The sequence below is a fragment of the Tetrao urogallus genome, assembly GCF_951394365.1.
Source record: "Tetrao urogallus genome assembly, chromosome: 8".
In the NCBI taxonomy this organism is placed as follows: Eukaryota; Metazoa; Chordata; class Aves; order Galliformes; family Phasianidae; genus Tetrao; species Tetrao urogallus.
In genome coordinates this window covers 32010660-32037002 of record NC_136821.1, presented here as the reverse complement: position 1 = coordinate 32037002, position 26343 = coordinate 32010660, and the positions used below count along the sequence as shown (strand labels likewise).

At 44.9% G+C, this 26343-nt stretch overlaps 1 protein-coding gene across 1 annotated transcript in view; it reads right to left on the bottom strand.

The window, feature by feature from the left end:
* Window positions 1–24833, bottom strand: part of MAP2 (microtubule associated protein 2) — a gene marked incomplete at both ends in the record, with an annotated part of 61052 nt that extends 36219 nt beyond the window's left edge. The window contains 3 exons of the mRNA XM_079538893.1: window positions 4831–4905; window positions 7153–7266; window positions 24572–24833. Coding sequence (XP_079395019.1) covers window positions 4831–4905; window positions 7153–7266; window positions 24572–24833 — 451 coding nt within the window. The remainder of the gene's footprint in view (window positions 1–4830; window positions 4906–7152; window positions 7267–24571) is intronic.
* Window positions 24834–26343: the final 1510 nt, after the last annotated feature.

The following is a 26343-nucleotide window of genomic DNA, read 5'->3' as shown; positions in this document are numbered from 1 at the left end:
CAGCGTCAGGAAAGAGTCCATGCTGAGCGCACCCTGATCTTTCTCCAGACAATTACAACTTAAAGATCCCCAGAGCTTCCAAAACTTTCCTCACAGATAGAAAGCAATGAGTCAGGAAGCAGCCCTTTAACACAGACAGAATAATTGGGACTAGCCAGATGTCTGTGTGCAACCCAAAGGCTCATGAATGCCGCTGTTACTACCACTACCAAGCTTTAGAAAGCCATTTTTATCCACCTCTATCATCTGGTCACACCCTGTGACCAAACCGATCCCATCAATAAGAGCTCTAAGCTTCTTCCTGGCAAATAACAGTAAGTTTCAAGTATCTTTATTTAGCACACCATAACAAGATAACAGCTGTATCATTAAAAAAAAAAAAAAAAAAAAAGGCATCCTCTGCTTTCTGCCCCAACATGGCAGCAGGAGTCTGTTAATGTACTGATTAGTATTTCTTCTGCCCCAGAAAAGGATGCTGTAATATTAACCCTATTAGGCTCAAGCAGTGAAAAAACAAAAACAAAAACAAAAACAAAAACAAAAACAAAAAAAAAAAAAACAACCCACACAAAAAAAAAAGAGAAAGAAAAATTATTCATCAATCTTAATATTAATAGCTCCAAAATGTCTTCCTGTGCTGTAAAAGAAAGACTATCCTTGTGTCAGAGTCTGTGACAGCCCTGAGCTGGTCTGACCAGTAATGAATGTATGTTAAGTGCATCTATGCACAAATACAAATAATGCCCAAAGAACTTTATAGGAGTCATACCTACAATTTTGTTCAGGGCATAAACACTGCCTTGAACTACTGATAATTTAGATGCTCCACCCCTGTAGTGTAATCTAAAACACAGATTCAGGACTTCAAGTGTGTTTAAAAGCAAGGTGTAGAGAAATGTACCAGCCGCCTGCCTCTGCTGAGCAGGAAACTGCAGAGCCCTGCAATAAGAGATGCTAAATACAGGGCTGAACCTTGCCTCCCACCTTTCCCTAGTACTTCAGGCCTGGCAACAAGGTTGCAGTGAAGCATCTTTTCGTCTTGATCCACCTGCAATGCATAACCACAGGTTTCTTCTCGATAGAAACTTCCACACAATGCAGTGACAGATCTGAGGGGGCTCGCTGTTTCCAAAAGATAAGTTTCAGAGGATGAAGAAATGTCACAGCACATGACAGCCCAGGAGCCAACTCTCTCCTGAGAACATTCAAGACTGTAAGTTCTAGTGCTGTGCAGATATCCTCACACTAGTTTCTGTTTATCATTGTGGACAAGAGCAGAAAGGGGTGTGATACACTTCCTATCTATTTGCTGGAACCAGGGTATTGTGGAGAAGAGAACAGAAGGTTCTCGTGGCCAGAAGCGCAACAGGGAGGGAGGATGTGCACAAAGGAGGAGGTGGTGCACTACAGAGATGGAAAGCGCAATGAGAAAAGTGGACGTTCTCTTTCTGGCTGTGGATCCTATTTTAAACACGGACCCTTCGGATGTAAAATACACCAACAGGAGTGAAAATGAAACTCTGATTGTTCTAGACTGATGTGAACAATGGTGGAAATTGTTTCTTCATGGGCTCTGCATGGAAGGAGGTCAAAAAAGCATAGGTCTGCTTCTGCTTTTTAGCACAGCAGGACTGACAACATTACAAATGCTCAAATACACACTACTGCGACGGGCCAAAATCATTGCAAAGTCTAATTGGAACCATTATGTCTGTGGCTATCACAGATTTACATCTTTTTTTTCAGTTTTGTTATTTTTGAACTTACTGCAGAAAATTTCACTAACATGACGATGAAATCTTTGAAGAGAAATCAAACAACAAAAAATCCTCCTTTGCTATTTTAGTCCCTTCTAATAGTTTTCATCTAAAGCACAGGAAGAATTCCCATGTTTTTCTGAAGTCCAAGATCAAAATCACTTCTCACAAAAGCTAATTCAGCTTTAGCTTGCAGGTATATTTCAAGAATGCCCTTCATTAGATAATTATTACTGCATATAGATCCTTTTTTATAGGACATACAGTTACTTTCAGTTTGCAAAATATTCTCATTTGATATATAATGCATATCCTGAAATGCTTATTTCAAAATGGAAGGGAGTCCCTCAAGGCATGCTGCTATCTTGTAACATTTAGAAGAATTTTTACACGAAGATACTGCAGACCATTGTCAAAAGGCACAGAGCACAAAAGAAATGCCAGGTTGGCAAGAGAGCACCGCGTCAGTCCTGCATGACCAGATACAACTGATGAAAGGATCAGACAGTGAAAATTTAATTTCCTGAGCAAAAATACGTTACAGTAGGTGGAATAAATGAAACAGTGTCAATAGGGCACATTAGTTATCTTACCTTGTGCAGCAGTAAAAAGGGACAGGCTCATCGAAATGGTTTTTTGCAGCCAAACGAAAGGAAGAAACCTACATTCACTGCCTCCCTTCTCTCATGAAATACACTTGACCCACAAACCTCTTTGTCTTTTCTACCTTTTTTTTTTTTTAATAATTTGTATTTGCTGCATGGCTGGCCACATCCACCTTTGTCATGTCTACAACAGTGATTTCAGTCTACTATGACTGAAGTAAGCCTCTTCTGAATTCAGAGCAATGCAACACACACTGACAAGTGTGCTAGGAAAACGTTTTGAGAAAACAGAAAAAAAGAAAGCCTGAGTCAGATGCACATACCAAATACTTGCCTTTTTCTTCTTCAACAGCTTTAGAACTGAATAAACTTATAAATGTGTTTTTCTGAGTAGAAAGACAGATAATGTAAAGGTGCAGGGGATGGAGAGCCTGGTGGTATAGGGAGCCAAAGGTTCAAACAAGTACAGTACAAACTGGGTCAAAACCTACTGAGGTAAACTCTTCCAAGTGGGAGCTTTGCCTGAATCAAAATGACAGAACTGGCTCCCCTAGGTCAGCAAAACTCAACTGACCCACAGAAAATGAGAACCACAACTTCCAACATAAAGCAGAACACAAAATGTATTTCCTTTTGAGCCCACTACTACACTGAAAATGGGCAATGTTAACATCTGGGGAAAAAGCAAAAGTAGTGCTACTGCATTAACTCAATCGTACGTGCAGGAAGAAGAAGAACAGTGATATTGAGTGATGTACTGAGACACACGCCCAGCTCTGAACAACACTGCCCAGTAGTCGATAACGCCATCGTGCTATGTAGCGTGGGCTACATTTCGCCACCTTCTGCTAGTACAATTTGCAAGATCGTGTCCATCTCCTTAGGGGACAATTTTTAATCTTCTGACAATTATCAATGTGACTACTTTATAAAACCCTACAATATGTGCAAATAACGTAATTAATAGAAATAATACATAAAGCTAACCCTAAACGAAGTAGTGGAAGAGCGCTGACATTTGCCTGAAGTAGGTCAGGGCCTTTATTGTGATATGAAAAATCAAAAAGCATATGGAAAACTACTCAAGTGAACTCTATAAAAAAAAGAAAAAAAAGTGGTGAAAACCTGGTTAACAACTATAAAAGCCTTGCTAACACTCTACTAGCTTCCTTCCCAGTCAGTCATTTTGATGATGAGAACTCGTGTACTAGTTTTTCAAAATACACACACACACACACACACAGCCAACACAACAAAACTACCACCCCATGAATCAGATTTTACATATTGGTTACTGACCATATGTCCATGATGTATTTCCAGTACAGTGGACTGCCCCATGTTGTTGTTAACACAAGCTATAACTGCATCATCTCAGAAAGGACTGGAGGAATGAACATGCCTAACTGCAGTGTCTCGATAAACTATGTTAGCACACGCAGTAGGAGCTATCCACTTCCAAAGTTAATAGAGTCTCTCTTAAAATACTAACAAAGTTCGTTCAGCAAATGACAAGAAATTACTTTCACACATTTACTAGGGAAAAAAAAAGCTGGGGGAAAAAAAAAAAAAAGAAGGGCTAAATAAATGGACACACAAAAACACTGTTCACACTCGAGAGTTCAGCTGACAGTCCCCTAGAGACTCTGAACCCAAATTCTTTCCTTATATCTACGTGATATGGCTCAGCTTTGGTATATTGCCTTCTCTCTCTACTGATGACCTTGATGAAGCACTCTTTTTCTGTTGAAGAAACCACTGACATACACGCTTACCATAGTGACAACTTCACTGGGATTTAGACTTCTACTTAAACATTAAGTGAACACTTGATTTCTTTGATGAGGGGATTTTAGCAGGAGGGAAAAGCAGAGATCATGGGCTATAGAGACTGAATATTCATTGTGCAGATAACAGAAATGTTCTTTATGAGACTAGAATTTCACTCCTGCACAATGCGTACAAACCCCACTGCATGCAGACACTGAAGCAGGAATTACAGGTTGAAGATCAGAAAAACAATCCAACGCTCAACCTCCTTACTTTCATGCATTTAAGATTCCAAATACAAAGCTAACGGTGATTAAAAGCAAAACAACACAGAATCCAGACAAAAGAATCCTAGGAAAACATGAATTACCCATACTGACTGAGTTTTGGCGACCACACTGGGATAGCAGACATCTCAGCTGATATTACATGTGACAGATTAAAGGGTTAGTTAGCATCACCACCTTTTCTTCTTCAATATGGATGTACTTAACATATCCTGTCAGTTATGTCTGTGCATATGGGTCTACCTCATCCATGCACTGCAGTTGGTTTGCAGATGGGGAGTTACTGCTGGGGAATGCCTTATCTTTCCACGTGAAGCTGAAGGAGGTACCTCCGTTTTCTGATTCCCCCTTGCTTTAGATTCATGTCTCATCCCTCCTCTGGCAGCTGTACACTGTTCAGGAGACCCTTACCTTCCTCCAGAGCTCCAGTCTGCTCAGAAGCTGGCGAAGGAGGTGGGGAAGGAGGCAGGTTGGCTGACTCTTCGACTGCTGGAAATCAAACAGTGGAAACAAGATACAGCAATTAATTCCCAGGAGACCAATGCTTGATGCAGGCTGCAGTCAGCCTGCGCTGCCCAGCTGAGAGAATTAGCGGATGGGGACCTGCATGCCAGGGATCTGCAGGAGAACCTTTCAGAACTCTGGGTTGTTAAAGCTATATTAAAAAGATCTGTTTTCTTAGATGAAACGCATTATTTTCAAAATTCTAGTCAAAGAGTACCATACAAAAAATGAAGTATGAAATTATCTTTCAGATCAGTATGGCACTTAGCCTTCAGTCACTCAAAGCAACAACAATAAAGCATCCGTGGAGGAGAGATTTTACGAATTCAGGCTAACTGTAACAGCGAGAAACTGGCATCCAATCTTCTCAGTTTACCTTGAGTATGTGAACACAAAACACTTTACAACCATTTTTTTATTTTGCTTCTACTGAGTTCAAAGCTAATTACAGAATGTATGCAAATACTCTTTGTCTGAATACAAAAGACATCAGCACAGAGAACTTATGCCAGCTATGACCTGTTAACAATTGAGCTGAGTGAGATGCTGTGAAATCAAAGCTTCACTTAGGTTATGTTTCAATTCATTTCCAGTCACGAGTCTGCATGCTGAAACCAGATGATGTTTTTTCATTAATTTCAATAGAAGTATGATAAAATCCTGAACAAGCTGCTGCTTAAATGAATTCAACATAATTTCTGCATCTGATTTCATACTAATCATTTTTTGAGATTCATTTTTTTTTAAACCAAAGCCTCCATTGTGACTTGAACCACATTTTGAAGGAGAAGAAGAAAAGAAGAAAAAAGTAACGATTCCGTTCACAGATCTGTGTTATATAAAGGGCAAGTCCCAACAACCAGCTCCCAGTTCATGACTCCTTACAAGGACAGAAGGGTCACTTTCAAAGCCCCAGAAGAATTTTCCTGGCCTTCTTTCCCCTGAGGCCAATGCAGTTTGGAGGAAAGCCCTATGTGAGTAGCCCGTCAGACTTGCTTGTCCAGGGACAGAGTATTTCTATCTTCACTACAGGCCATTTGTAGCTGAATTTATGTGATACTGATTGATCACAGGAACTGTAACACCAGTATGTGCTAAGTGAGGAAGCACTCCTTACCATGTTTGAAGTGTTCTACCTCACCGCATGTCACTGAATACTCGTTTTGACTCACAAAGGACCCAGTGAAGCATTGTGTCCTTAAATATGTATGAAGTGTTTTGTGGAATCGGGGTCTTTCACATAATATTCAATCTCTGCAAAGAAGGGAGTTACTGAGGCACACATCACTCTGCTGAACCTGCAGCTCAAAATTAATCCAATGAAGCAAAACACCTAGGGATCAAATTTACAACTAATTCTTTTAATTACTCATTGACTTTAATTCAGTCCTAGGCAGGGTCCAGCCACTGTACCAAGTGGAATGCCTATGGGAAAAATACCATGAGGTGTTATTTTGATTTGATCGCAACATACACACTCTCAGCAAGAGTCATCCTGGGGACAGGCTTGTAAGACATTCATCACTTCAGGACAGCATTTGGTCTTTCTCTGGTGTTTGTGTACATGCTCTGGGCAACTGTGGAAGTTTTCTGGCAGTGAGGAAGCACTGTACCCACAAATGGCTGTATAGTTACCTCTATATACATACAGCTGCATTTTGGACAACCCCCAGTCTGGAGCACCGCACTTGCTTCCACCTGGTGTCCCTCCCTCTGCCTCACACTCACGACTGCTGTCCCCTCTCCCACTCCCACCCTGGGTCCCCTATTCCTCTCTGTGTCTTGTCAAGAAGCTCATCTTCCGTATTCTGGAGTAGCTGCCATCAACCAATAAAGTCTCATTCTTTTCATATGCCTCTCACCTAATCTTTGTCTCTTCAGACATCAAGCTTCCTCTCCAACAGCTGAACATAAAGGGCTCTCGGTGCTGCTTGGTCCACCACACAAAACCACCTCCACCAACTCTAGTCACAGCTGCACTGCTCAATAGATAGGTGGAAAGCTGCTCTTGTGGGCACACAGTGAATGGGACTGCCAAAGAGGAATGAAGAACTGAGGCAGTAAGGGTGACAGCATCGCATGGTGCCGTAGCTCACCCATGACTATGACCTACATGAATACACACTGTGCTGTTGAATACAAACTGTTTGTTTGGGTTTCTTTTTAATATATGTATATATAATGTTTGCAGATGCAAGGATACTCTGAGCATTCTTCATCTTGTTTTACCTATAGGTAGTGGTCCAGGCTGATCTTTGTGCTGGGCTTCTTTTTCCTGTTCACCTTTCAGGACTGCTACAGCTTCAGCTGTTACTACTTGCACTATCCTTGCAGACACTTCTTCTGTGGCAGCAGAAAAAAAGAGAAAAAAAAAACAAACACAAAGAAAAGCACAACAATGAGAAGGATTTCTCAAAAATTGTAAAGATTAAACAGCATATTAAAAAATGGAGACTGACTTGAAGCATTTTCTAGAAGGTAATCCTTTCCTGAAATAAAAGCAAATCATTAAAAATGAAATAGAAGGACAAGATATTCAAAAGACCTCTGTGGAAAATGCTGAGTGTTTATAAAGACCAAGATTCCAGCCTTTGCAGAAAGATGCACAAAGCAGCACTATGAAACGTTCTTTCTTTGGTCTGTTAGGGACAATGTGCAACAACAGCAACATTTTACAATGATCATTTATAAAATGTCTTGCAAATTTTTTTTTTTTTTCCTTATATACTGTTTTGCAAACCATGGTAGCACAGTCACTTCAGTAACTGGATTTCATGACGTTTTATGTATGGAGTTAGCTGCATTCTTACTTGTACTTCAGATGCTTCCACTCCATCAGCACACAGTTAATATGCATTAAAGGCACTTACACATCTAAGGGTATGCTAATGAGGGACTTGAAATAGAAGAGACAAATATTTCAATATGATTTAAACGTGTATTTTGGGCTCCTCATCCCTTTTAAGAATGCAACATGAAGTTCTAATTAACCAGTAGGGCTGAATACCACACAAGTGGACTGCAGAAGATAACATCCATGGTGCAGGACGGACTCGCAGGCCCTGGTCTGGGATACTGGTTTGCTCCCAGCTACTGCTTGTGCTCGGGCAAGGAAGAGGAGCACCAGGAGAGTCGTTGGGGCTGCAGCATGCTCCATGGAGGTGGGTGCCCCACGACCTGCGCTTTGCTTTCCCCATGACCAGCACTGTGCAGTGTGTCCAGTGGAATCCTCCATCGCGAGGATTCCAGCGAGGAATCGCTCAGCACTGCTCCACCCCACTGCAGATGGCAACGTTCTGCACTCGCAGAGCCCCCATTAAACACCATCCCTGAGGGCAGAAATAAAAGCTCTCTGCTCATCCATTACCGCTCCCTCCAGGCAAGGGAAGGGGAAGTATATTTAAATCAATGCCCTACTTGCAACTTTACGGCAACCACCCTAACAAGGGATGCTGTCCATTAGATTAATAGTGGCTTCATCTCACTCTGGCAGATTTCCTCAGTGTTTTTAATGCAAAGTTATTTTTCTTCATTTGTGCTTCAGAAAAACCAATTTTTTTCCCCAAGAAACATAGATGCAAGTTACTCGACTTTCACGGTCATGCTCATCTGAAAACAAAACGCTCCGTTAATCTCCCTTTCGAACAAACTGAGTATGTAATGAGATATTAAAATAACAACCCACTGGCAAAGAACTTTCATAATTGTTGGTATTTATATCCTACCATTCACTTCCCTCTTGACTGGTTGCCAGGAGGGCAGGGACTACAACACAGCATCATTGGCTGCAGCCAATACCAAGAGCTGATGGATGAATGTGTCAGAACCACCAGCAAGCAATGGAAAAATAAGCTGATTTTTAAAAACTGCTCATCCAAGAATAGATGAGGAAAACCAAGGATAAAATGACTAGATAAATGATCAAGGAGAAATCAGACGACGTTTTGCATGATGCTTTGGCAGTCTTCCCCACAAAAGGAAAAACTTCATCTGGCTTTGAGATGGAGATCAATATATTTATGAAAGAGACTACTACTACAGATGCCCGTATCAGCAGGAGGCCAGGTGTGGCAGCTCTGCTTCTCTGTCCATCTAGTCAACAACACGCCCTCAGTGCATTATGTGAAACTCCACTTTGTTATGTAAATGAGACCAAGCCCCATAAGCAACTCATGCATGTGGCTCCAGTCATATGGACCAAAGAGCGACACTGATTAAAAACCCATCAGTCTTCCCAGTCGCATTTTAGGCTCCTGTATCTCATTTCGGAGTTTTTCCCACTTCCACGCTTGCTGGATGCTGGATGTGTTCCTCTGTACCCCACAGCGAGGAACAGGGAAGAGATGATGCTTCACAAACCCTCCCAGATGGTTACATGGTGTGCAGCAGTGGACTGGACACAAACAGTGCCTGGAAATCCTTACAGGTCCTGACAATTCCCTGTGCTCAACAGTACAGGAAACAAGTAGGAAGATGAATTCTCCAGACTGGCATTCCCTCTCTCCAGAGACACGTGGAGCTCTGTTCCACACTGCACCTCACAGCCCGAGCTGCAGCACCTTGCATGGCAGGACAAGGAATGCAGGTAGGAAGTCAGTCAGTCTTGCAAAAAGCATCCTTCAACACGCAGCGTTTTCGTGCTCAGATTCTGTTCATTTGAGAATATGGAGGAGCACTGCCCTGACAGCTCTGATAAGCATGGAGAAGGACACAGAGCTTTGCAGGGAACACTGTGGCTCTGGAAGACCCCGTGCTGATGACACCACACTCATTCAGTGTGACCCTTCTGTCCAAACTTCCACACCAACCTATAAACCATGACATCAACAGAAGTAACATCATCAAGTCTGCACTGATACAATCGGGAAGACTTCAGAAAATCAATTTTTAAGCTTATTTGCACATGAAAATTACAAGAAAAAGCTTCAATTAATGTTTCAGAAACAGAATATCACAACTTTTACCATATTGAGTAGCTTGGAGTATATCCAGAGGAAACCCACTTAGTCTCTGCCACCCAAACTACCACAAGCTTCTTCCCAGCAAGGTAGGACAAATCTATACAACAAACGATTTTGTTTGTTACAAATTTATACTTGTTTACACACAGCCTGATTCTGGGGTGCAGATGGGCCCTCCAAGGCTGTAAGAAGCTTCTGCCCCCTCAGCTCTCTTCCTGATTTAATTTGCCTGGGACACGCATTATGCTGAACAGGGAGATGCAGCTGGAGGTAAAACAGTGCCTCCTGAAAAATGGTAATTCCAGACTACAAAAATACATAAATAAAAAATAAAAATGTCCTCAGGGTTGTTATCCTTTTTTTTCTATTTTAAAATCAAAAAAGGCTCACTTTGAGCACTCTGTTGATGGATATTTTGGGTGACACAGGAGGCACAGGCAGTTCACCAGAACAGCAGTGTTTTTGCTATACATGACTGCTGCAAAAGGACAGACATTTTTGTACTAATGGACACTATAAATAGCAGATCCAATGGGTAAGTCAAATCCTCACAGGGCAGCTATTGAGACTCTTCATAGTTTCCTTATGGTTCAGTTAAAGTTCAAGGAAGCCTAATGATAAAGAACAAAAAAAAAAAAGGGAGAGTTAGCCAGCGTGGATGCCAGGCAAATTCTTCACAGCTTAAAAGCTTTGCAGAGAGCTTTCATTGTAATGTTTTATTTTCTCTCTCTTTAGCCAGGTAGACACCCCTTGCCCCTACTTTGTCCCTTCAAAAACAGCACTAACAAATGACAACAACAAATGCATATTTCTTAAAGGCAACACCGACCTTGGCTTCACATAAAACTCCAGCACAACAGAAGGCCAAAAGTGGGGCTGATTCTTTTTACCAAAATGCCAGCTGCTTATAGGACGCAGTCTGGCTGCAGGGAGCATGGTACCAAAAGTCCAGGTGGCCCTCAGATATGATTTCCATTGTGAGAAGAGACGATGCAAACCGTGCTCAGCATGAGCTCTTCAAGCAGGGCAGGCCGAGCTGAGAGACCAGGAGCTAAAAGGCACAGGGGTGGCACTTGTACCGCTCTCCTATGGGCTGTCACTTCAGCCCCATGCTCGTGTTTGTCTGGCAACTAACCGTGCTGTGGCCATTCTCTGGCAGGGATGTGAGGATCATGCTATGCTGAGAGAGCATACATCGATCTTGTCTGCTGTGTTAACTTAAACCAAAATTAGAACTCAAACCAGTGAGCACCTTCTGCTCCTGGCCTTAGAAACAAGCACAATTATTCCCCTAGGTGTGACAAAGCCCAGCCCCTAGCGCACCAAAGCGGGACATCTGGAGCCTCCTTTCCCCACAAACAACTCAGAGACACAGGGTCTGTAAAAGCAAGTTAGGGACCAGAGGATGGCTCCAGCAGAGCCAAAGATCTGGGATCAGAGCTTGTGGAAGGCCAAGATGTCACTTCAAAGCCCTCCTTCATTTCTTATCGATCCTGCTGCAGTTGTTGATGGATTGCAGATGCCTCCACTGCCACCTGAATCCATTTCCTACATCATTTTCATTTCCCAGGAAGCCTTTCCAGCCCATTAAGTTTTTTAACCAGCCCCAGCGACAGATGTACAGATGGTCACAGAAGTCTTTTAAAAATGCCTGAGCTTTCACCAAATATTTCTGGAAAACTGTTAGAAATATCTGAGAGCTGTAATGGCAAGAGCTGAAATTAGATCTGTGACAGACCTCCGCAGCAATGCGTGGTGTGTCTGTTCCCTTCGTGCCCTTTGTAACTGTTCTCCTTCAGCCTTGGCCACTTTCTCTTCTCCCAACCTACCATAACCTCGGGCACAATCTGTTGAGGAAACGAGTGTGCTGTGAACATGACAGCCTATGCGACACTGCAGCGATAGCTGCCTCCGACAGCCCCCACCCAGCAGGACCTTCTCTCCACCTCCCTCATTCCCCCATGCAATCTGAGGACTGGTTTTAGCATCTTCCTGCTCTGCGGGTGGGTGCCCTGATGTTGCCGCAATTCCACCTTCCCAGTTAAGAGCAGCACCACTGCTTGCTCTTTTGAGCAGCAGCTTTATCTTACACCACTACAGGGGCAGCAGAGTTTGTCGTAGCCATGGAGGAAGCCATCTGGTCTCTGCAAAGCAAAGGTTGTTTAGGGCATAAACAAAGTTTAACATGCTGGAACCAGGCAGCACAACAAATGCTCCAGGAGAAAAGCGAAGGAAAGGGATGACAGGAAGGAGAGACAGAGAAGAGCAGACTGAAAATTGTGTCAAAACTGCACATGCATTCGCAACGTTACCCCACAGACCCCATCGTGAAAATTAACAGCGAGCTTGTTTAAAGCAAAAGGTAATTAATGCTCATAGAGGACTGAGGCTAAAACAGGGATAAAGAAAGATGCAAACAGATGGAAAGGATAAAATAATACGTTTCATTAATTTTGCTACATTTTAGGAATGGAATACAGGCAGGGCACAGCAAAAGGATTAGCTGCATGTATGCTTGCAGAATTGGGAAAACAAAGCAATTTCAGTCAAAATGTGCCTGTCAGAATCCTCAGCAGGGTGCAGAGCAGTTTCCAAGGTAACCAGCACTAATTGTTGGCACCGTGAATCCAGTCAACAACAAAAGCAAGGAGGAACCTGTGCTGCTGTGCAAGGCAAAGCAGCCCAAACATATTTCTGCAGAAAGGGAAGACACAAAGTAGCCCTTCGCTATCTTTGACCATTTGAGAAGCACACGGCACCAGTGGATTTCTCACCCTCCTCCCTCAGGTACTGCAATTCGGAGTGCAGCTGGACTATAAACAAAACAGCTATTGGATTTGTTGAGAGGCATTCAACAGCAGCTCCAGGGAGGGCCCTGACCTCCCGCTTAGCAGCCCCAGAGGCAGCTGGGACTGATGAAGCAGGGCAACAGAAGCAGGGCAGCACCTGCTGATGCTTCTGATGGAAAAAGGAAGACACACCTTGGGCTTTATCAAGGGGATTAATAACAACTCTAAATCCTGCCTTCTGCGCTCGGATTAAAAGAGAAACGCGCAGCAGCAATCAAAACAGTATGAATAAGTCATATAAAGCACAAATAACGAAAAAAAAGCAGTAACACAGCTTTGCAAAATTCAAATATTTGCTGTCAAACGACTTCAGCGAGTGCAAATATTTTGCTGTAAGTAGGTCCTTGATCTGGATGTTGGCAAAATCAACAGTAATTGGCAGGAGGCATGAAGGGAAATAATGGGACCATCAGCTTTTAAATTAAACGAAACCACAACACAACTGACAAGCATCGCTTCCCCAATAAACTCATTGACTGTAAGCTGCTGTAGCATCAATGAGGATGAGACAGATGAATTTAGTCAGCAGAACTCACCAGCCAGCCAGCTGAACGGGTCAGGAGAGGCACGTGTGTCACAGAAAGAGAAACCTTCAGTGGTACAACACACTGAACCACAAAGGTACGGATGCTCAGACTGCCTTTGGAGAAAGGTGCACCACAGAGACCAGGTGAAAAGAGGTGGCACAGGAGAGGAGCTTGGCTGGGTACATCACCTCTCTGCTGCCCTGGCTGGGTCTTCCTGGCCATCTTTTCAGCTAGAGTTGAACATAATCCACATCTCTAAGGCGCGCAAATGGCAAATTTGTGCCACGAGTCAGGATAACCCTGAACGCTGCACTAAGCAGTCCTCCAGCTCCAACCACACGCACATCAGGCAGAGCCCTTTCACCATGTCATGCTGTCTAAGTGCTGTAAAAAAGCACCAAGGGATCCCTTCCTGCACAGACACACCCCTTAAATATGGAAGGTGTTTAAAAAGGAGTCACACAAATGGCAGTTCCTCGTTGCTCTCTATAACTTCCTGAAGGGAGGTTGTAGTGAGCTGGGGGTCGGCCTCTTCTCTCGTGTCATTAGTGATAGGACCAGAGGAAATGGCTTCAAGCTGCGGCAGGGGAGATTCAGGCTGGACACGAGGAAGTATTACTTTTCAGAAAGGGTGGTCAGGCACTGGAATGGACTGCCCAGGGAGGTGGTGGAGTCACCGAGCCTGGGGGTGTTCAAGGAAAGGCTGGATGTTGTGTTGAGGGACATGGTTTAGTGGGAGCTATTGGGAATAGGTGAACGGTTGGACTGGATGAGCTTTTAGGTCTTTTCCAACCTTGGTGATTCTATGATTCTATGATTCTAATACAGCAATGCTTTAAAAACAAGCCCACGTTACTACAAATACTTGTTCCCCGTGCATTCCCTGAGCAGTATCTCCTTCGGTTTACTATCACAAAGAAAACATTTACTGCCATCAGCACTTCCCAGCCAAGCCAAAGGTGGGAAAAGTGAATGGCTTCTGTTCTGTCTGACACATCAGCTATGCAATTACAGCTGATGTGCAATACCAAAGCAGTCAATGCAAGACCCTTGGCCAGGGCATTGCAGTGAGGCCTCATCGCTTTTCCCAGGACTTGGCATCACCCAAAAAGCAGCACTGGACAGAAATAGCAGCTATATTTATTTTTCACTAAAAATGAACCCTTTAGAACTCGTGCAGGAAGAAACCACTGCAGGTTCAAAACAAAGAACCAGATACTTAATCCTTTGAGTGTGAGTAAATACACATAAAGGTAAATAGTTTTTAAATCAATGTTTGTTTTGGACTTCAGTACATGGCTGACGTTTTAAATCAGCACACTTTTAAGAGCTGATCTGCTTTTAACATAAATGGGAGAACAACTCACAGAAGTCAATGCACAGCTACTTAGAGCAGGAGGTCATGTCTCCTATAGTTTGTTTTTAGCTTCTTTTAAAAATATTAAAACATTAATTAAATTTTTAATTAATTTTAATTTTTTAATTAATTAAAACATTGCTTTTTAATGTTTTCTGCAATTTTTAAAATAGAAGAGCAAACAAACACCACCAAAGTATGAACACTGCTGAAGATTAAAATAACAAGTCCTGCATGAGCTGAGTAGAATTTCCAATTTTGCCTGGTCCATTGTGACTGAAGATCACTCTGTCAATGCAACAGTTCTGATTCATGCCATTAGGGGAGCTGATAACACACAGAACACAGCGACACGGTGCCCTTTTCACCCTAGGGTTCATGCTGCTGGTCACCCCCTGGTAACCAGCCAGCCCTGCCATGCACCAGCAGCTTGGCCCCACCTGTATGCAGACCAGTGTCTCTCTCTCGCCGACTGTGAAGAGCAGCGCTTGTGTGCTCACAGGTGAATGTGTGCAATGCTTCCTCCAAGCAGGCATCTCTAACCCATCACCACTCACATCTTCTCCTGTCCTCTGCCTGCACACCCTTGGAAGCTACGCACCAATCACTGCACAAAGGAATGAGGAAAGAGAAACGTGCACCTACTCCTACACACAGGAGGTGCACAGATACACACAGGAGGTGCACAGATACACAGGAACACAGGCACTCAGTGCACCTTCTGAACTAACTTCTACTTTTCCTGTCTTTGGGTACCCAGAATGTGCACATCCCTGGCTATGGTGCTGTGGGAACAGCTGAGAGCAGGCTCCAGGTCACTGCAGCCTCTGGAGACGTCTGTGTGCAGAGAAAGAGCCCAAGTGCACAGAAAAGGAGTGATGGCTGTGGAAATTCCAGGCCAGAGAGGGGCAGCATGGGGTGGTTGGGATAAAACCGGGAATACAAAGAGAGAATGTGGGAATAAAATGCCAGAGGCAATGTTAGTGAGAAAAGAGGGTGAGTGAGAAAAAGAAAGAGCTGAAAGAGCAGTTGTTTGGAAGGACTATATATTCTGAAATAGAAAGCCTGGCAGCAAAAGGAAGAGAAAGCAACAAAGGATCAGCTGCCTTCACAGCTCACCAACAACCTGCACAAGTTGCACTGCCCTGGATTTGGCAGAGACCCTTGATTTGGGGTGAAAGACAACAGCCCCAGCTGAAGTTGCTCCCTACTCTCGAAAACAGAGAGGAAAGCAGCTCTGCTAAGTCAGGACTGGTGCACCCACACAGCACCAGTACTTCTGCCCCTCTGTGCTATGCCTCTAACCTGCCAGCTGCACAGTGGCATGGAAGGAGGCTGCAAAGAAGCCTCACTGTAACTGCTGCAGGCTGCGCAGGTTGCTGGGAGCTGTGCCAAATCGGCTGTGTGCTGCTGTGAGTTGGTCTCAAGGAAAGAAATGCGAACAAAAAAAGTGAGATATCTGGGGTTTATTTTCATCTCCCCAAAGCGTACGTTGTCTCTAAGTGAATTTGATTTCTGTGAAGTATTTGATCTATCCTGAGTGAAAACGACTCGCTGGAAAGCAGTTAGCAGATTTACCTGCCTTGGAGACGATGATATACCATAGTTATTTTCCATATACTGAATGCAATTCAAGTTCAAGTATTTTCCATGCACAGAAGGGCCCACGATCTTGTCTATATGGTTGGGGTGCCTTGAATTTCCTGCACTTTTGCATGCCATAAGCAATGTCTCAGTAACAACAAAACTGCCAGAACAAGACTGCATTTCCAAACCATAACCTCAAAATGAGCTTTCCAGGCACCACTGGTTCTGCTCTGCAGTCAGTCTGCAAAATAGCCCAGGAAAATGTCAGTGTTTTGCTCGGTATCACCCAAGGAACAAGTGACAGAGTCAGAACCAGTTCACAGCCCACTCACTTTGAATCTTGCTTTGAATTTGCAGACCAACCTTTTCACAGCTAGGGTGGACAGGCGATGGATTATTGGTGCTCACTTACCATCTAAAGCTAGCCTCATTAGGCTGATTTCCATCCTTTCAGTTGGCAAAGGCAAGCAAACCTGTATTAATCATCTTTATGATTTAATGTGAGCAGTAGCAACTGTGCATAACAGGAACAACCCAAGCTAAAGCACTAGCACAAACTGCTGGTTCTGCTGTCCTAATCTGCGGTGTGCATGTTGCATGAGAAGACTTGCTCTGTATTTTCACCTCGTAGCTTGAATCAGCAGGAAGACAAAGATGGGGTTTTTATCCCCAGCTTCCTTCTAATCTTTCATTTCAACTCCATGCTTGAACTAAAGCCCAGATTGCCTTTGCCATCCCATTTTTATACAGGCTATTAAAATCGGGGTTAATTGAACCGAGACATTTGCGCACGCATATACACGTGATTCTTACATGGATACATCTTGCACCACAAATACACCCTGAAGTACTGTTTCCTTTCCATTTCCATGGAAGTTGTGCCTCAGTGAGACCCCACTGCATGGTGCTCACAGACCCTCTCCCCATCTACTCATATCCCTTAACCTTGAGAAGCAAATACTGGAAGAAAAGAGAAAACAAGAAAGAAAAATGCTCCTTTCCTTTGTCAGACAGTCTGGCTGTGGCTCAGAACCTTTACAGAGAGGCTGTGCACTCCTGAATGCTAACTAAGCTCCCAGGCTACAGACTTTCTCTCAGCGGAGCTTAAAGAGAGATCTCACTCAGCACAGGGACCAGTTGGCATGGCAACGCAGAAAAAAGGAGCCAGCAAGACCTGGCACTCCTGCAGTAGTGGCAGCAGACTTTGCATGCCTCATACTTCTGTAAATGATGTGTTGGTACCTGCCTCCCCTCTGCCAAGGCTGGGCCACTGCTGCCCGCAGGGGCAAGGAGGGATGCCCGGCCACTGGGGCTGTGGTGAGCCAGGCCAGGGAAGGCACTGAGCCACAGAAAAAGTGGGAGGAAGGGAATAGTAAAGCATGTGTGTGAGAGGAATAACGACCTTAGCTCCTGTGCATCGTGTACAAGACCCTGCAGGCTGACAATCGCCTGCGCAGAGTGAGGGGCTCAAAATAAGGCAACAATGTCCACCCAACAACTGCTGCCTGAGAACCGCTGCTTCCTTTGCAAGAGAGGAAGTTGGCACTTCAGCTCTGCCTGAAACAAGAGGGGCCGTGTCTCTCCAGAACAAGGCTTACTTGTTTGTTAATGAGCGTTCCTTCCAACTGTCCTGCTCTCAGAGCAAATTTGGAAAGGAAAATCATGTGTTGCCACAGCCTGCAGCGATACCATCATCCAGCTGCGGGCACAAAGACTGCCCACAGCCAAATGCCACTCGGTGCTCCTGCAGATACCCCAGGCTTCCACTGTGGTAATAGACACCCTCACGGCTTCCCTTTGGACTTAGAGAAGAGCTACCAAGCCCTGCCTCCGTGCAGGACAGAGCTGGGCTGACTCCAGAGGTCATGGCCTCAGCACTGCACAAGGTAGCATCACCCACCCTGGCCCTGCCACCAACCTCCTTTGGCACCTTTTCTCCCAAGAAGCGTATCCTGATGGGACCTTCAACCATCCACAGTTACCCTGGCAATGCAGCCCCTGAAGCATGCCTCCAACTGTTTTAAAAGGCACCTTCAGGAGCAGCACTAGTGAAACACAGCCCGAGCAGTGCAGCTGGATCAATGTCATTTCAGCTGCCGCTCCACTGCATGGCCATGATGTGCCCTGTACCTCTCAAAGGCTGCTATTGATCGCAAGCACTGGTTGCCAAGCCAACCCCAGCACTGACGTTTGGCTCCCACTGCTGAAGGAAGCACAGTTGCTCATGCAGTTCCCTCTTAGGATGCTCATGGCCTAACTAGAAAACACCAAAGTGCGTCAGAAACAACAGGGAGAACAAAGGACATAGCTGGCCAATGCCTCCTCTTAGCTAGATTTGACTCTGATGTGGCACAGATGCAGCAGCTGACTTAATGGTGTTTCTGTGTCTGGTTTAAGACAGCTTTCACACATAAACCTGAACCAGAGGCTGACATTTTCAGAGGAGCTTTGGGAATGCAGGAGACTGGAGGCTCAGCTTCCCTGGGTGTCACTGCCCACAGCTGGGACCAGCCCCTCCACTGCAACCACTGCACTTCAGTCAATGCCCAACTGATCTCTGAAGTCCCAAGTGGAGGCAGAAGAGCAGAGCCATCCCCTCAGAGAGGTTACAGCTGGAGAAAATGGGGTGCCCTAGTGGAGTTAGTGAGCAGCAGTGCAAAGGCACAGAAGAGCCTTCAGAGACAACAGCGAGCATCTCTGCAGTAGCTACTGAATATCCACAGTCAGGGAGAAGCTGGGGCATGCATTGGAAAGACAGAGTTCCTCTGGCCTCAATCCCGGTTCTCTGCGGAGAAAACGAACATCTGAGGAGAATCTCCACAGCAAGCTTAACAGAGAATGGTAAAAATAACATCTTTTAAGAGTGCCACAAAGAGCCTCTGCCTGTGTTCTCTTCAGCAACATAGCATAAATGCCTGAAATATTCCAATAACGTGCCCCAGAAAATGACACTTGTGTTACTCCTAACATGAAGGAAAAAAGTTTAAGAAGCCAGCTATGTTTTCCTGTCTCTCAACAGATAAAGGCGATGGTGCACAGTAATTACTGTCACATTTCCTGGGCAAAGGATGTGAGATCAAAATGCCTAATTAACAGCTTCTTTTCCATGGCAGCCATTCTTCAAGCTTTGCAAAAAAAAACAACAACAAACAAACAACTGAAATGCGACAAGCACGGCACTTGCGTTCAACCATCAACATCTCTGATTTTGCATCCTGCTATGCATTTTGTTTGTGTTGCTCAAGATGTGCTTGTTGCTGAAAACATCTGACACAGAGGCTGGGAGGCAGCTTTTGGGACCAGGAGGTCGGGGGCTCGTGGGGTCTCCTGAAGGACTTGGGCAGCAGCAGGACAGCCAGTGCCAAAGGGTGAACAAAAAGAACTCTGTCAAAGCAGTGTTGTTGGGAAGAAAGACTAAAAGGCCTCCGTACAAAGGTCTGTTTATATGTTTACTGGCAGTGGCAGTGTCGTTTGAGTATTACAGCTTGTATCTTAGAAAGGGAAAACAAAGGAAAAGAAGATGAAATAACAAAAAAAAAAAAAAAAAAAAAAAAAACACATCACAAAGCAAAGAAGTGAATCGCATGGCACAGTTACACAGAGAGGCTGTTGTGCTTGCTGCCTCCACCCACCGTGCTGCAATCCTGCTCCCAGCTCTGGTGGGCTCAGTGCCCCGAGCCAGCAGCAGTACGTGTCACAGGGACTTCCTGACAGTGCAGCAGTTGTGAGGACCGATGGAGGCTACGGAAGATGGTAGCATACAGACTGTTTCTCTGATGCATTGCAGGCAGCTGAAACATGCATAATCCTGACCTTCACCATGACTCTTTTGCACAGCCAACCTAACAGGGAATTTAGCATCTCTGCTCATCTGTTCACTGACTACGGCAGGGCAGTTTTTCAGGCTGACATTCTCTGCAGCGTATTTAAATATACTTACTTAAGGAGCAGTTGGTCACAGGAACAGATTTGTTGCAGATGCTCATTTAGTCTGCTCAACAAAGCCTAAAACAAATGGCTGAACTTAGACAAACTACACCAAGGGCTGGAACATGAATTACCCCTTCCTGCTCCTCCTCTTGGTTGTTCTGTATGGTCTGTGCCATTGCACGTTGTCTGAACCTCCTCTTCTCTGGGGCAATATCTGCTGTTACACAAAGGATGTGTTGGCTCAGGATAACTGATAAAATTGAAGCACTTTCCATTGTCCTTGTCTTCAACTCTTCCTTCTCTCCCTGCCACCTCCTGTCCCTGCCACGCTCTCACACACCTTACATCTCACCAGCTCTGCTCACATCTGTTCTCACTCTCACCACAGAGTCTGCTCCCTCCCCAGCCTTCCTTCAGTGCTGCCACTTCTTCATTCCTTTTCAGAGGCCTAGGGCTCTCTTCCTGTTTCACTTACAAACACACACCAACCTCTTGCTCTCCCCAGCCTCCAGAAACGACCGTCTCTCATTTATCTGGCCCGGCCTCCACCACATCCACCATTCCAATGACACAAGGGCTCTGAAAAACAATGTGTGAGCACTCAGCCTGGTTCTCTGTGCTGTGTCATGAAGCCTGCTACAGTTCCCCAGCAGTCCTTTTGCATCCCACACAGTCTGGGTACTCTGCCGACACATGAAGGGCTCTGTTACTCTGGCAGGACGTGTTACTGTCCTTAATATACGACTGACGTGAGCACAGAGCCACTGTCCTGACGCTCTGATAATAGGAATGCTTTCCTTTAATCTGTCCAAAGAAAAAAATCAGAAAGCTGTGTGGGTAATCCAAACCCCCTCCAATACTAAGCCTGCATTTGATGTATAATGAAGACAGCTGAGTCACTGTACTTAAAGATACACTGTAGAAGATGCTTCACAATACAGCCCCTAATCATATAAATTTGACAGATTAGTCATTTCACTAATGAGAAGAACAAGAAATGCATTTTAAGTGTAGAAAAACAAACCTTTGCAGCTTGATGCTCCTTGCAAGTCAAATATGATGGACAGCTTTGAATTGCTAGTTCCCAAACACTGGTGAAGTGCATCTACTGCTCCTCACTGCTTCCTTCCGATTGGCTGACCAGGACTTTTCAGCAAGCAAAGAAAAGGCTGCCACACTCATTTTTTGTTACAGGTCAAACACATCCTACCACGGCCCAATCCAAAGCTTTCCCTATCACAGCGAGCTTCAGAAGATTACGCTATCAGTGCCTCGTTTGCAGTACGTATCTCACGTGACATGAAAATGTTTGGCTTGACGAGAGCTACAGATCTCATCCCCCGCCATTAAGACTTCCAAAATGCTCACTGAAGACACTGCAGATGTGTATGGGAGGTGAGTATGAACACGGAGGATCAGGGAGAGCATATTAAAACTAAGCGGGGAGCTGCATGTTGCCCAAAGGCAAGGTGTCTTCAGGAGCTCCTTAGGAGCAGCGTGGGTCTTGTGGTTGGTAGAGCTGGGTGGCCAGGACAACCTCAGTATGAAAACATATACACACACATGCACAATAAAAAGGAATAGCTGCTTTACCACTCCTCTTTATATCACACCCATAACTGCTTCCTATGCGTTATGCCAATAAACTGGGCCTCTTCTCTCACATATATTGGCTTCAACTTCAGAGGCTGCCAGCCCAGGCCCTGAGGCTGCCCTGCCCACACACAGGGCACAGTCCCCGCTCCCATTGGGTGTCTGAAAGGAGGGCATTGATGTGCCTTCATAATGCAACCATTACCAGCGAGATACAGAGCCAGATCGATCAAAGGCAGAGCAGCAGCTAAATTCAGAGGATTCCAAAATTGAGGTCAGATTCAGTAACTCCTAGACAGATGCCAAGAGAAGCTACACACAAATAGGAAGGTAAATTTTAACTGTGCCAACCTAAAAACGTCACTTGCAGTGATGGATCGAATGCATTTTAGCAAGAACTGTAATCTCCTCTGCCACCACCACCACTCAGCACCACATCAGCATTAGCAAAGGTGCCTGTGCCCTTGTGACTAACTCTAACCCTCCCCTTACCACAGACTGTACAGCACAAGCCTTGCGAATGACCACTGTGGTGCTCTGCAATGCCCCCAGGGCAGTGAGGCGCTGCCCATTTCATGGAAGAATTCTTGCTGGTGGGCCACTCAGAGCACGGGAGCTTCCTCAGTTGAAATGCCTCAAAACACAGCCAGACTCTGATCAGCAGGGAAATGCCCTGCTTATACCTGTATTCCACTTCCAATGAGCTTGCTGTTGCTGCTGGAGGAGATTTATGGACTCAGACACGAAGGCTGAGATGCCACAGAAGCCTAGGTTATGGTTCTGGATTTACATCAGAGAAAATAAAACTCCTGTAAATCCACACAAACCCACAGTTCAGCTTAATTATCTCAGTCGACCTTGGCTTCCTGTGCATTTTCTCCTCATCTGTTTGGAGTCAGCAAGCTACTACAAGTGATTACATGATTTGCATAACTGGTAATTATGTGTATCACAGTGACATTTAAACACCCTATCTGACAGTACCCCACAGCAGTAACAGTTTACAAGCCAACACTGCAAAGATGGCTGAGGTTGGTGGCAAACAGCAATCCTGATTCAAGATCAAATTCTGAATCAAACTTGCTTTATGATGCTGTATATCCCACTTGCAAATACCAATGTGGCTTTGGCAACACATGACCCTTTCTGTTTCTGCCACTGCCCTGAACTGCTGACAGGTCTGGCCTTTAAAAAGAGCGAAATGATTAAAAAATATATATTTTCTGTATCCTAGTGTGTTTTATGTTGCGCTGACAGTCCTCTAAGTCAGAGCTCAAGGACATGAATTTCCAGAGAACCAGAAATTCATGCGTGAATGCAAGCAGTTTTAGAGACTTTTTTGGTGTTCAAGGATAAAGATGCCATGAAGTAAGCTATAATACGACTCCTTAGCAGCAACTGTATGGATTGACAGTAAGTCCCCACACCAGAGATCTTGCAATCTAAGCAGATAGTGAGAAAAAGCAGGGGAGGAGGAAATGAGGCCACAAAGCGGTGATCAAAGAAAACTTTGCACCAAGACAGCAGCCTTGTTCTCTTGGCAAGTGCGTTTCTCCAGTCCTGCTGCCTCATTCTGGTCTGTTTTGCTGTTTCATCCTTCACCTCAGAAAGCAAAGTAAAAACACACTACAACAACACCCAGTGATGGGCAGCACTGGATCCCTGTTTCCTCTCGCTCATTAGCTCCTAATTCCTCAATTAAACAATCAGGTCCCCCACACATTGCCTCAGCTTAAGAGCACCTGAGAAGAGTACTTCTCCTTTTCTAAAGAAAAGGCCAATCCCCTTCCTTCTGTAATCAGTACTTCTCCATACGTATGGGTGTGCCTGCAGAACGTTCTGTGAAAAATCAGTGGCCAAGGAAAAAGCGCTTTCACATCTTCCCACAGCTCAAGCCCATCTGTAACAACTGCAGCATCTTACCTCTCAAGTCCTGTATGACTGCTCCTGCTTATTTGCTGGCTAAGAACAGTTCAAAGTTAGGTTAAAATGAAGGAAAGAGATCTTGTTATCATCATTGCAAACAATTACCAATAACGTGTTCACCTGAATGCTTACATGGGATTTCTTTTATCGCTGGCTTTCTCATTTCGGCTATGCACAAGAAGAGACTCTTAAAATCCAAACCTGTTTTGTTTCAGCAGATATTCATTTCCACTAGAATTGCTTATGAAATGACTTTAGGGTCTGAGAGCCTTAAGATTCTCCTGCTGCTGAGAAATTATGGATAGTATCTCAAAGTGCTGACAACAGCCAACAAACATTGCTAGAAAGATCTCTTTAGCATGCATGGATGGATGCACCGAGGGCACTACTGTAGGTACAAGAGACATTCCCCTTGCACTGCGCATCTGGGCTTTAAAGAGGGAAATCTGCATAGAGTGAATTAGCGTTTATTTCTAAAGCAGGAAACTTGCTTTGCATATTTCATTTTTACACACTCACACTTCCTCCCTTCCCCCAGCTCCCCATAACAAGCAGAATGCTAAAGCCCTAACACAGTTTACAAACAGACAAAACCCCAGCGGGCATCCTGCAAAACCTGCCTAGGGAACGGCCAGTAAATGCTGACTCTGAATTGCAGTACTTATGGTCAGGCTGAGCAGTGCATTATTCTGCACATAGCTGGTGGAGACACAGAAGGTGTTATTACTTGTGAGCAGTAACAGCAGAGACCATCCTTTGTGCATGCACACACGAGAACAAGGTGTATCAATGCACAACAGCTGAGCGGTTTCCTGCCGCCAGGCCCGAGCATCTTCTCTGCCCTAGCCCATCCCCAGCAGATGTCCTCCCACGGGCAGCAAAGCCCTGGCTCAGCTGCAGAGCACCGCGGCACGTTACCTGCTGTCTCTCTGTCCCCTGCCGACAGCTCTCCATTGATTCCATTCTCTTTGCTGCGAGCATACGTCCCCGGCTGCTCTCGGCTGCCCAGCCCAGGCTCCTCACCCTCTTGGTAGGGAAACCCATTGGCACTTCTGACCAGTCCGGCACCCGCGCTGCTCTGTTCCTTAATTTCAGGTGAGTGTGGGTGCGAAGCAGCCTCTGTTAGCTGACCCGAAGTCCAGTGCGGTGCCTTGGCTTCATCTTTCCTATCCTCTGCCATTTCTACTCTCCTTCACCACTTGTCCTGTAACGACATTAGCAGGAGAGATCAGAGCCAAGTGGACGACTATGCCCGGACAACAGTCAGCCACCGGGCACAGCTCAGGGTTGGTACCAGAAACTGGCATCCTGCAAAGGAGAGATGGCTTAAACAAACAAGTGTCCTCTTGCCTGGCCCAGCTGTGAGTGAACTTGCTTGGAAACCAAAAGGAACCACGAGCGATCCAAGTTATGGGTCAAATCCACCCTGGCTCCCAAGTGCCTTGCAATTATTAGCACGGGTTGCTCTTCTGTTAATCTGATTTTAACTCGTTAAATACAGCGAAATGTTGACTCAATTAATGAGATGTGAATTGCCATCAGAACTCAATGACATCTTCCTGGGTGACAGGGGGAATGCAATAACAGTTTAAAGATGTGAAGCCACTGTTAACATTTTTGTTGCAGTTGTGAACTTGGCTTTTGCAGAGCAGGGAGCTCTTCAGCCACAGGATTCCTCCTCTATGGTATGTGCGGCCTGCTGTGAGCCATGACAGAGACAACACTTGAGAACATGCACTAGGTTCCCCAACTGCCTGAACCTGTGTGTATCCCTCTTGCACGCAGCTGGGTGAGCAATCACACTCATTCCCTTTTTGTCCAAAATAGTGTGTGGGAGACATTTGTTTCCCATAGAGTCATTTGCATTCTCCAATGACTATCAGTATTTATATATAAACAAAACTAACCATTATTTGCTACTTCACATGTACTCCACTCCTGTTAATTAGCCCATGCCAGAAAAAGAAGCCACTGTATGAGCCCCAGGCTAGGGCTGTGCCTCATGGAAAAACAGCCCAGTAGGTAGCCTAGGAAGGCAGCGTACAGTAATCTGTGTTTTGATAATAAGGTGAATCTAGGGAAAGAAAGGCTTGACCTAAGCAACATCGAAGCGAAATCCAGCAAGCCTTGCAGTTCTTTCTTCCTAGAAGAAAAAAAAGCAACTAAAAGCAATCAGCTGAATGCAGTAAAGCAGCCACGTGTCACAAAAGGCCGAGCAGTCTAGAGAAGAAGGCAGAGAACTGCACAGTGCATATGTTCCGAGGGCACTGAATCAAGAAACTTATCACAAAGGAACAACAGTTTCCAAGGAGCCAGGTCAGTTTGCAGAAAGCATCTAAACACAATGAAAGACTATCATTGCTTGACTGACAATTATTCACAATTGATAACTCAACCCCCTTCTGATCAGATACAAAGGCTTTCAGAGTTGCTTTAAATTAAAAAGTCATGGTGAATCATGAATATGAGATTTCATTCACAATAAATATGTGACACAAACAATAATTCCACCCCAAAAAGGAGGGGCCCTGCTGTTCCGGTAGGTGCAGCCCTGTTCCTACCCCCACCAGCACTATTCCCCCAGGGATAACTGACTGCACAGAGACTGCAGGAGCAGGTAAAAATTCCAGCCCAATGTTCCTTTGAGCTGCAACAAAAACAGTGGGCTGAGCAGCGACACAGAGCTTGGT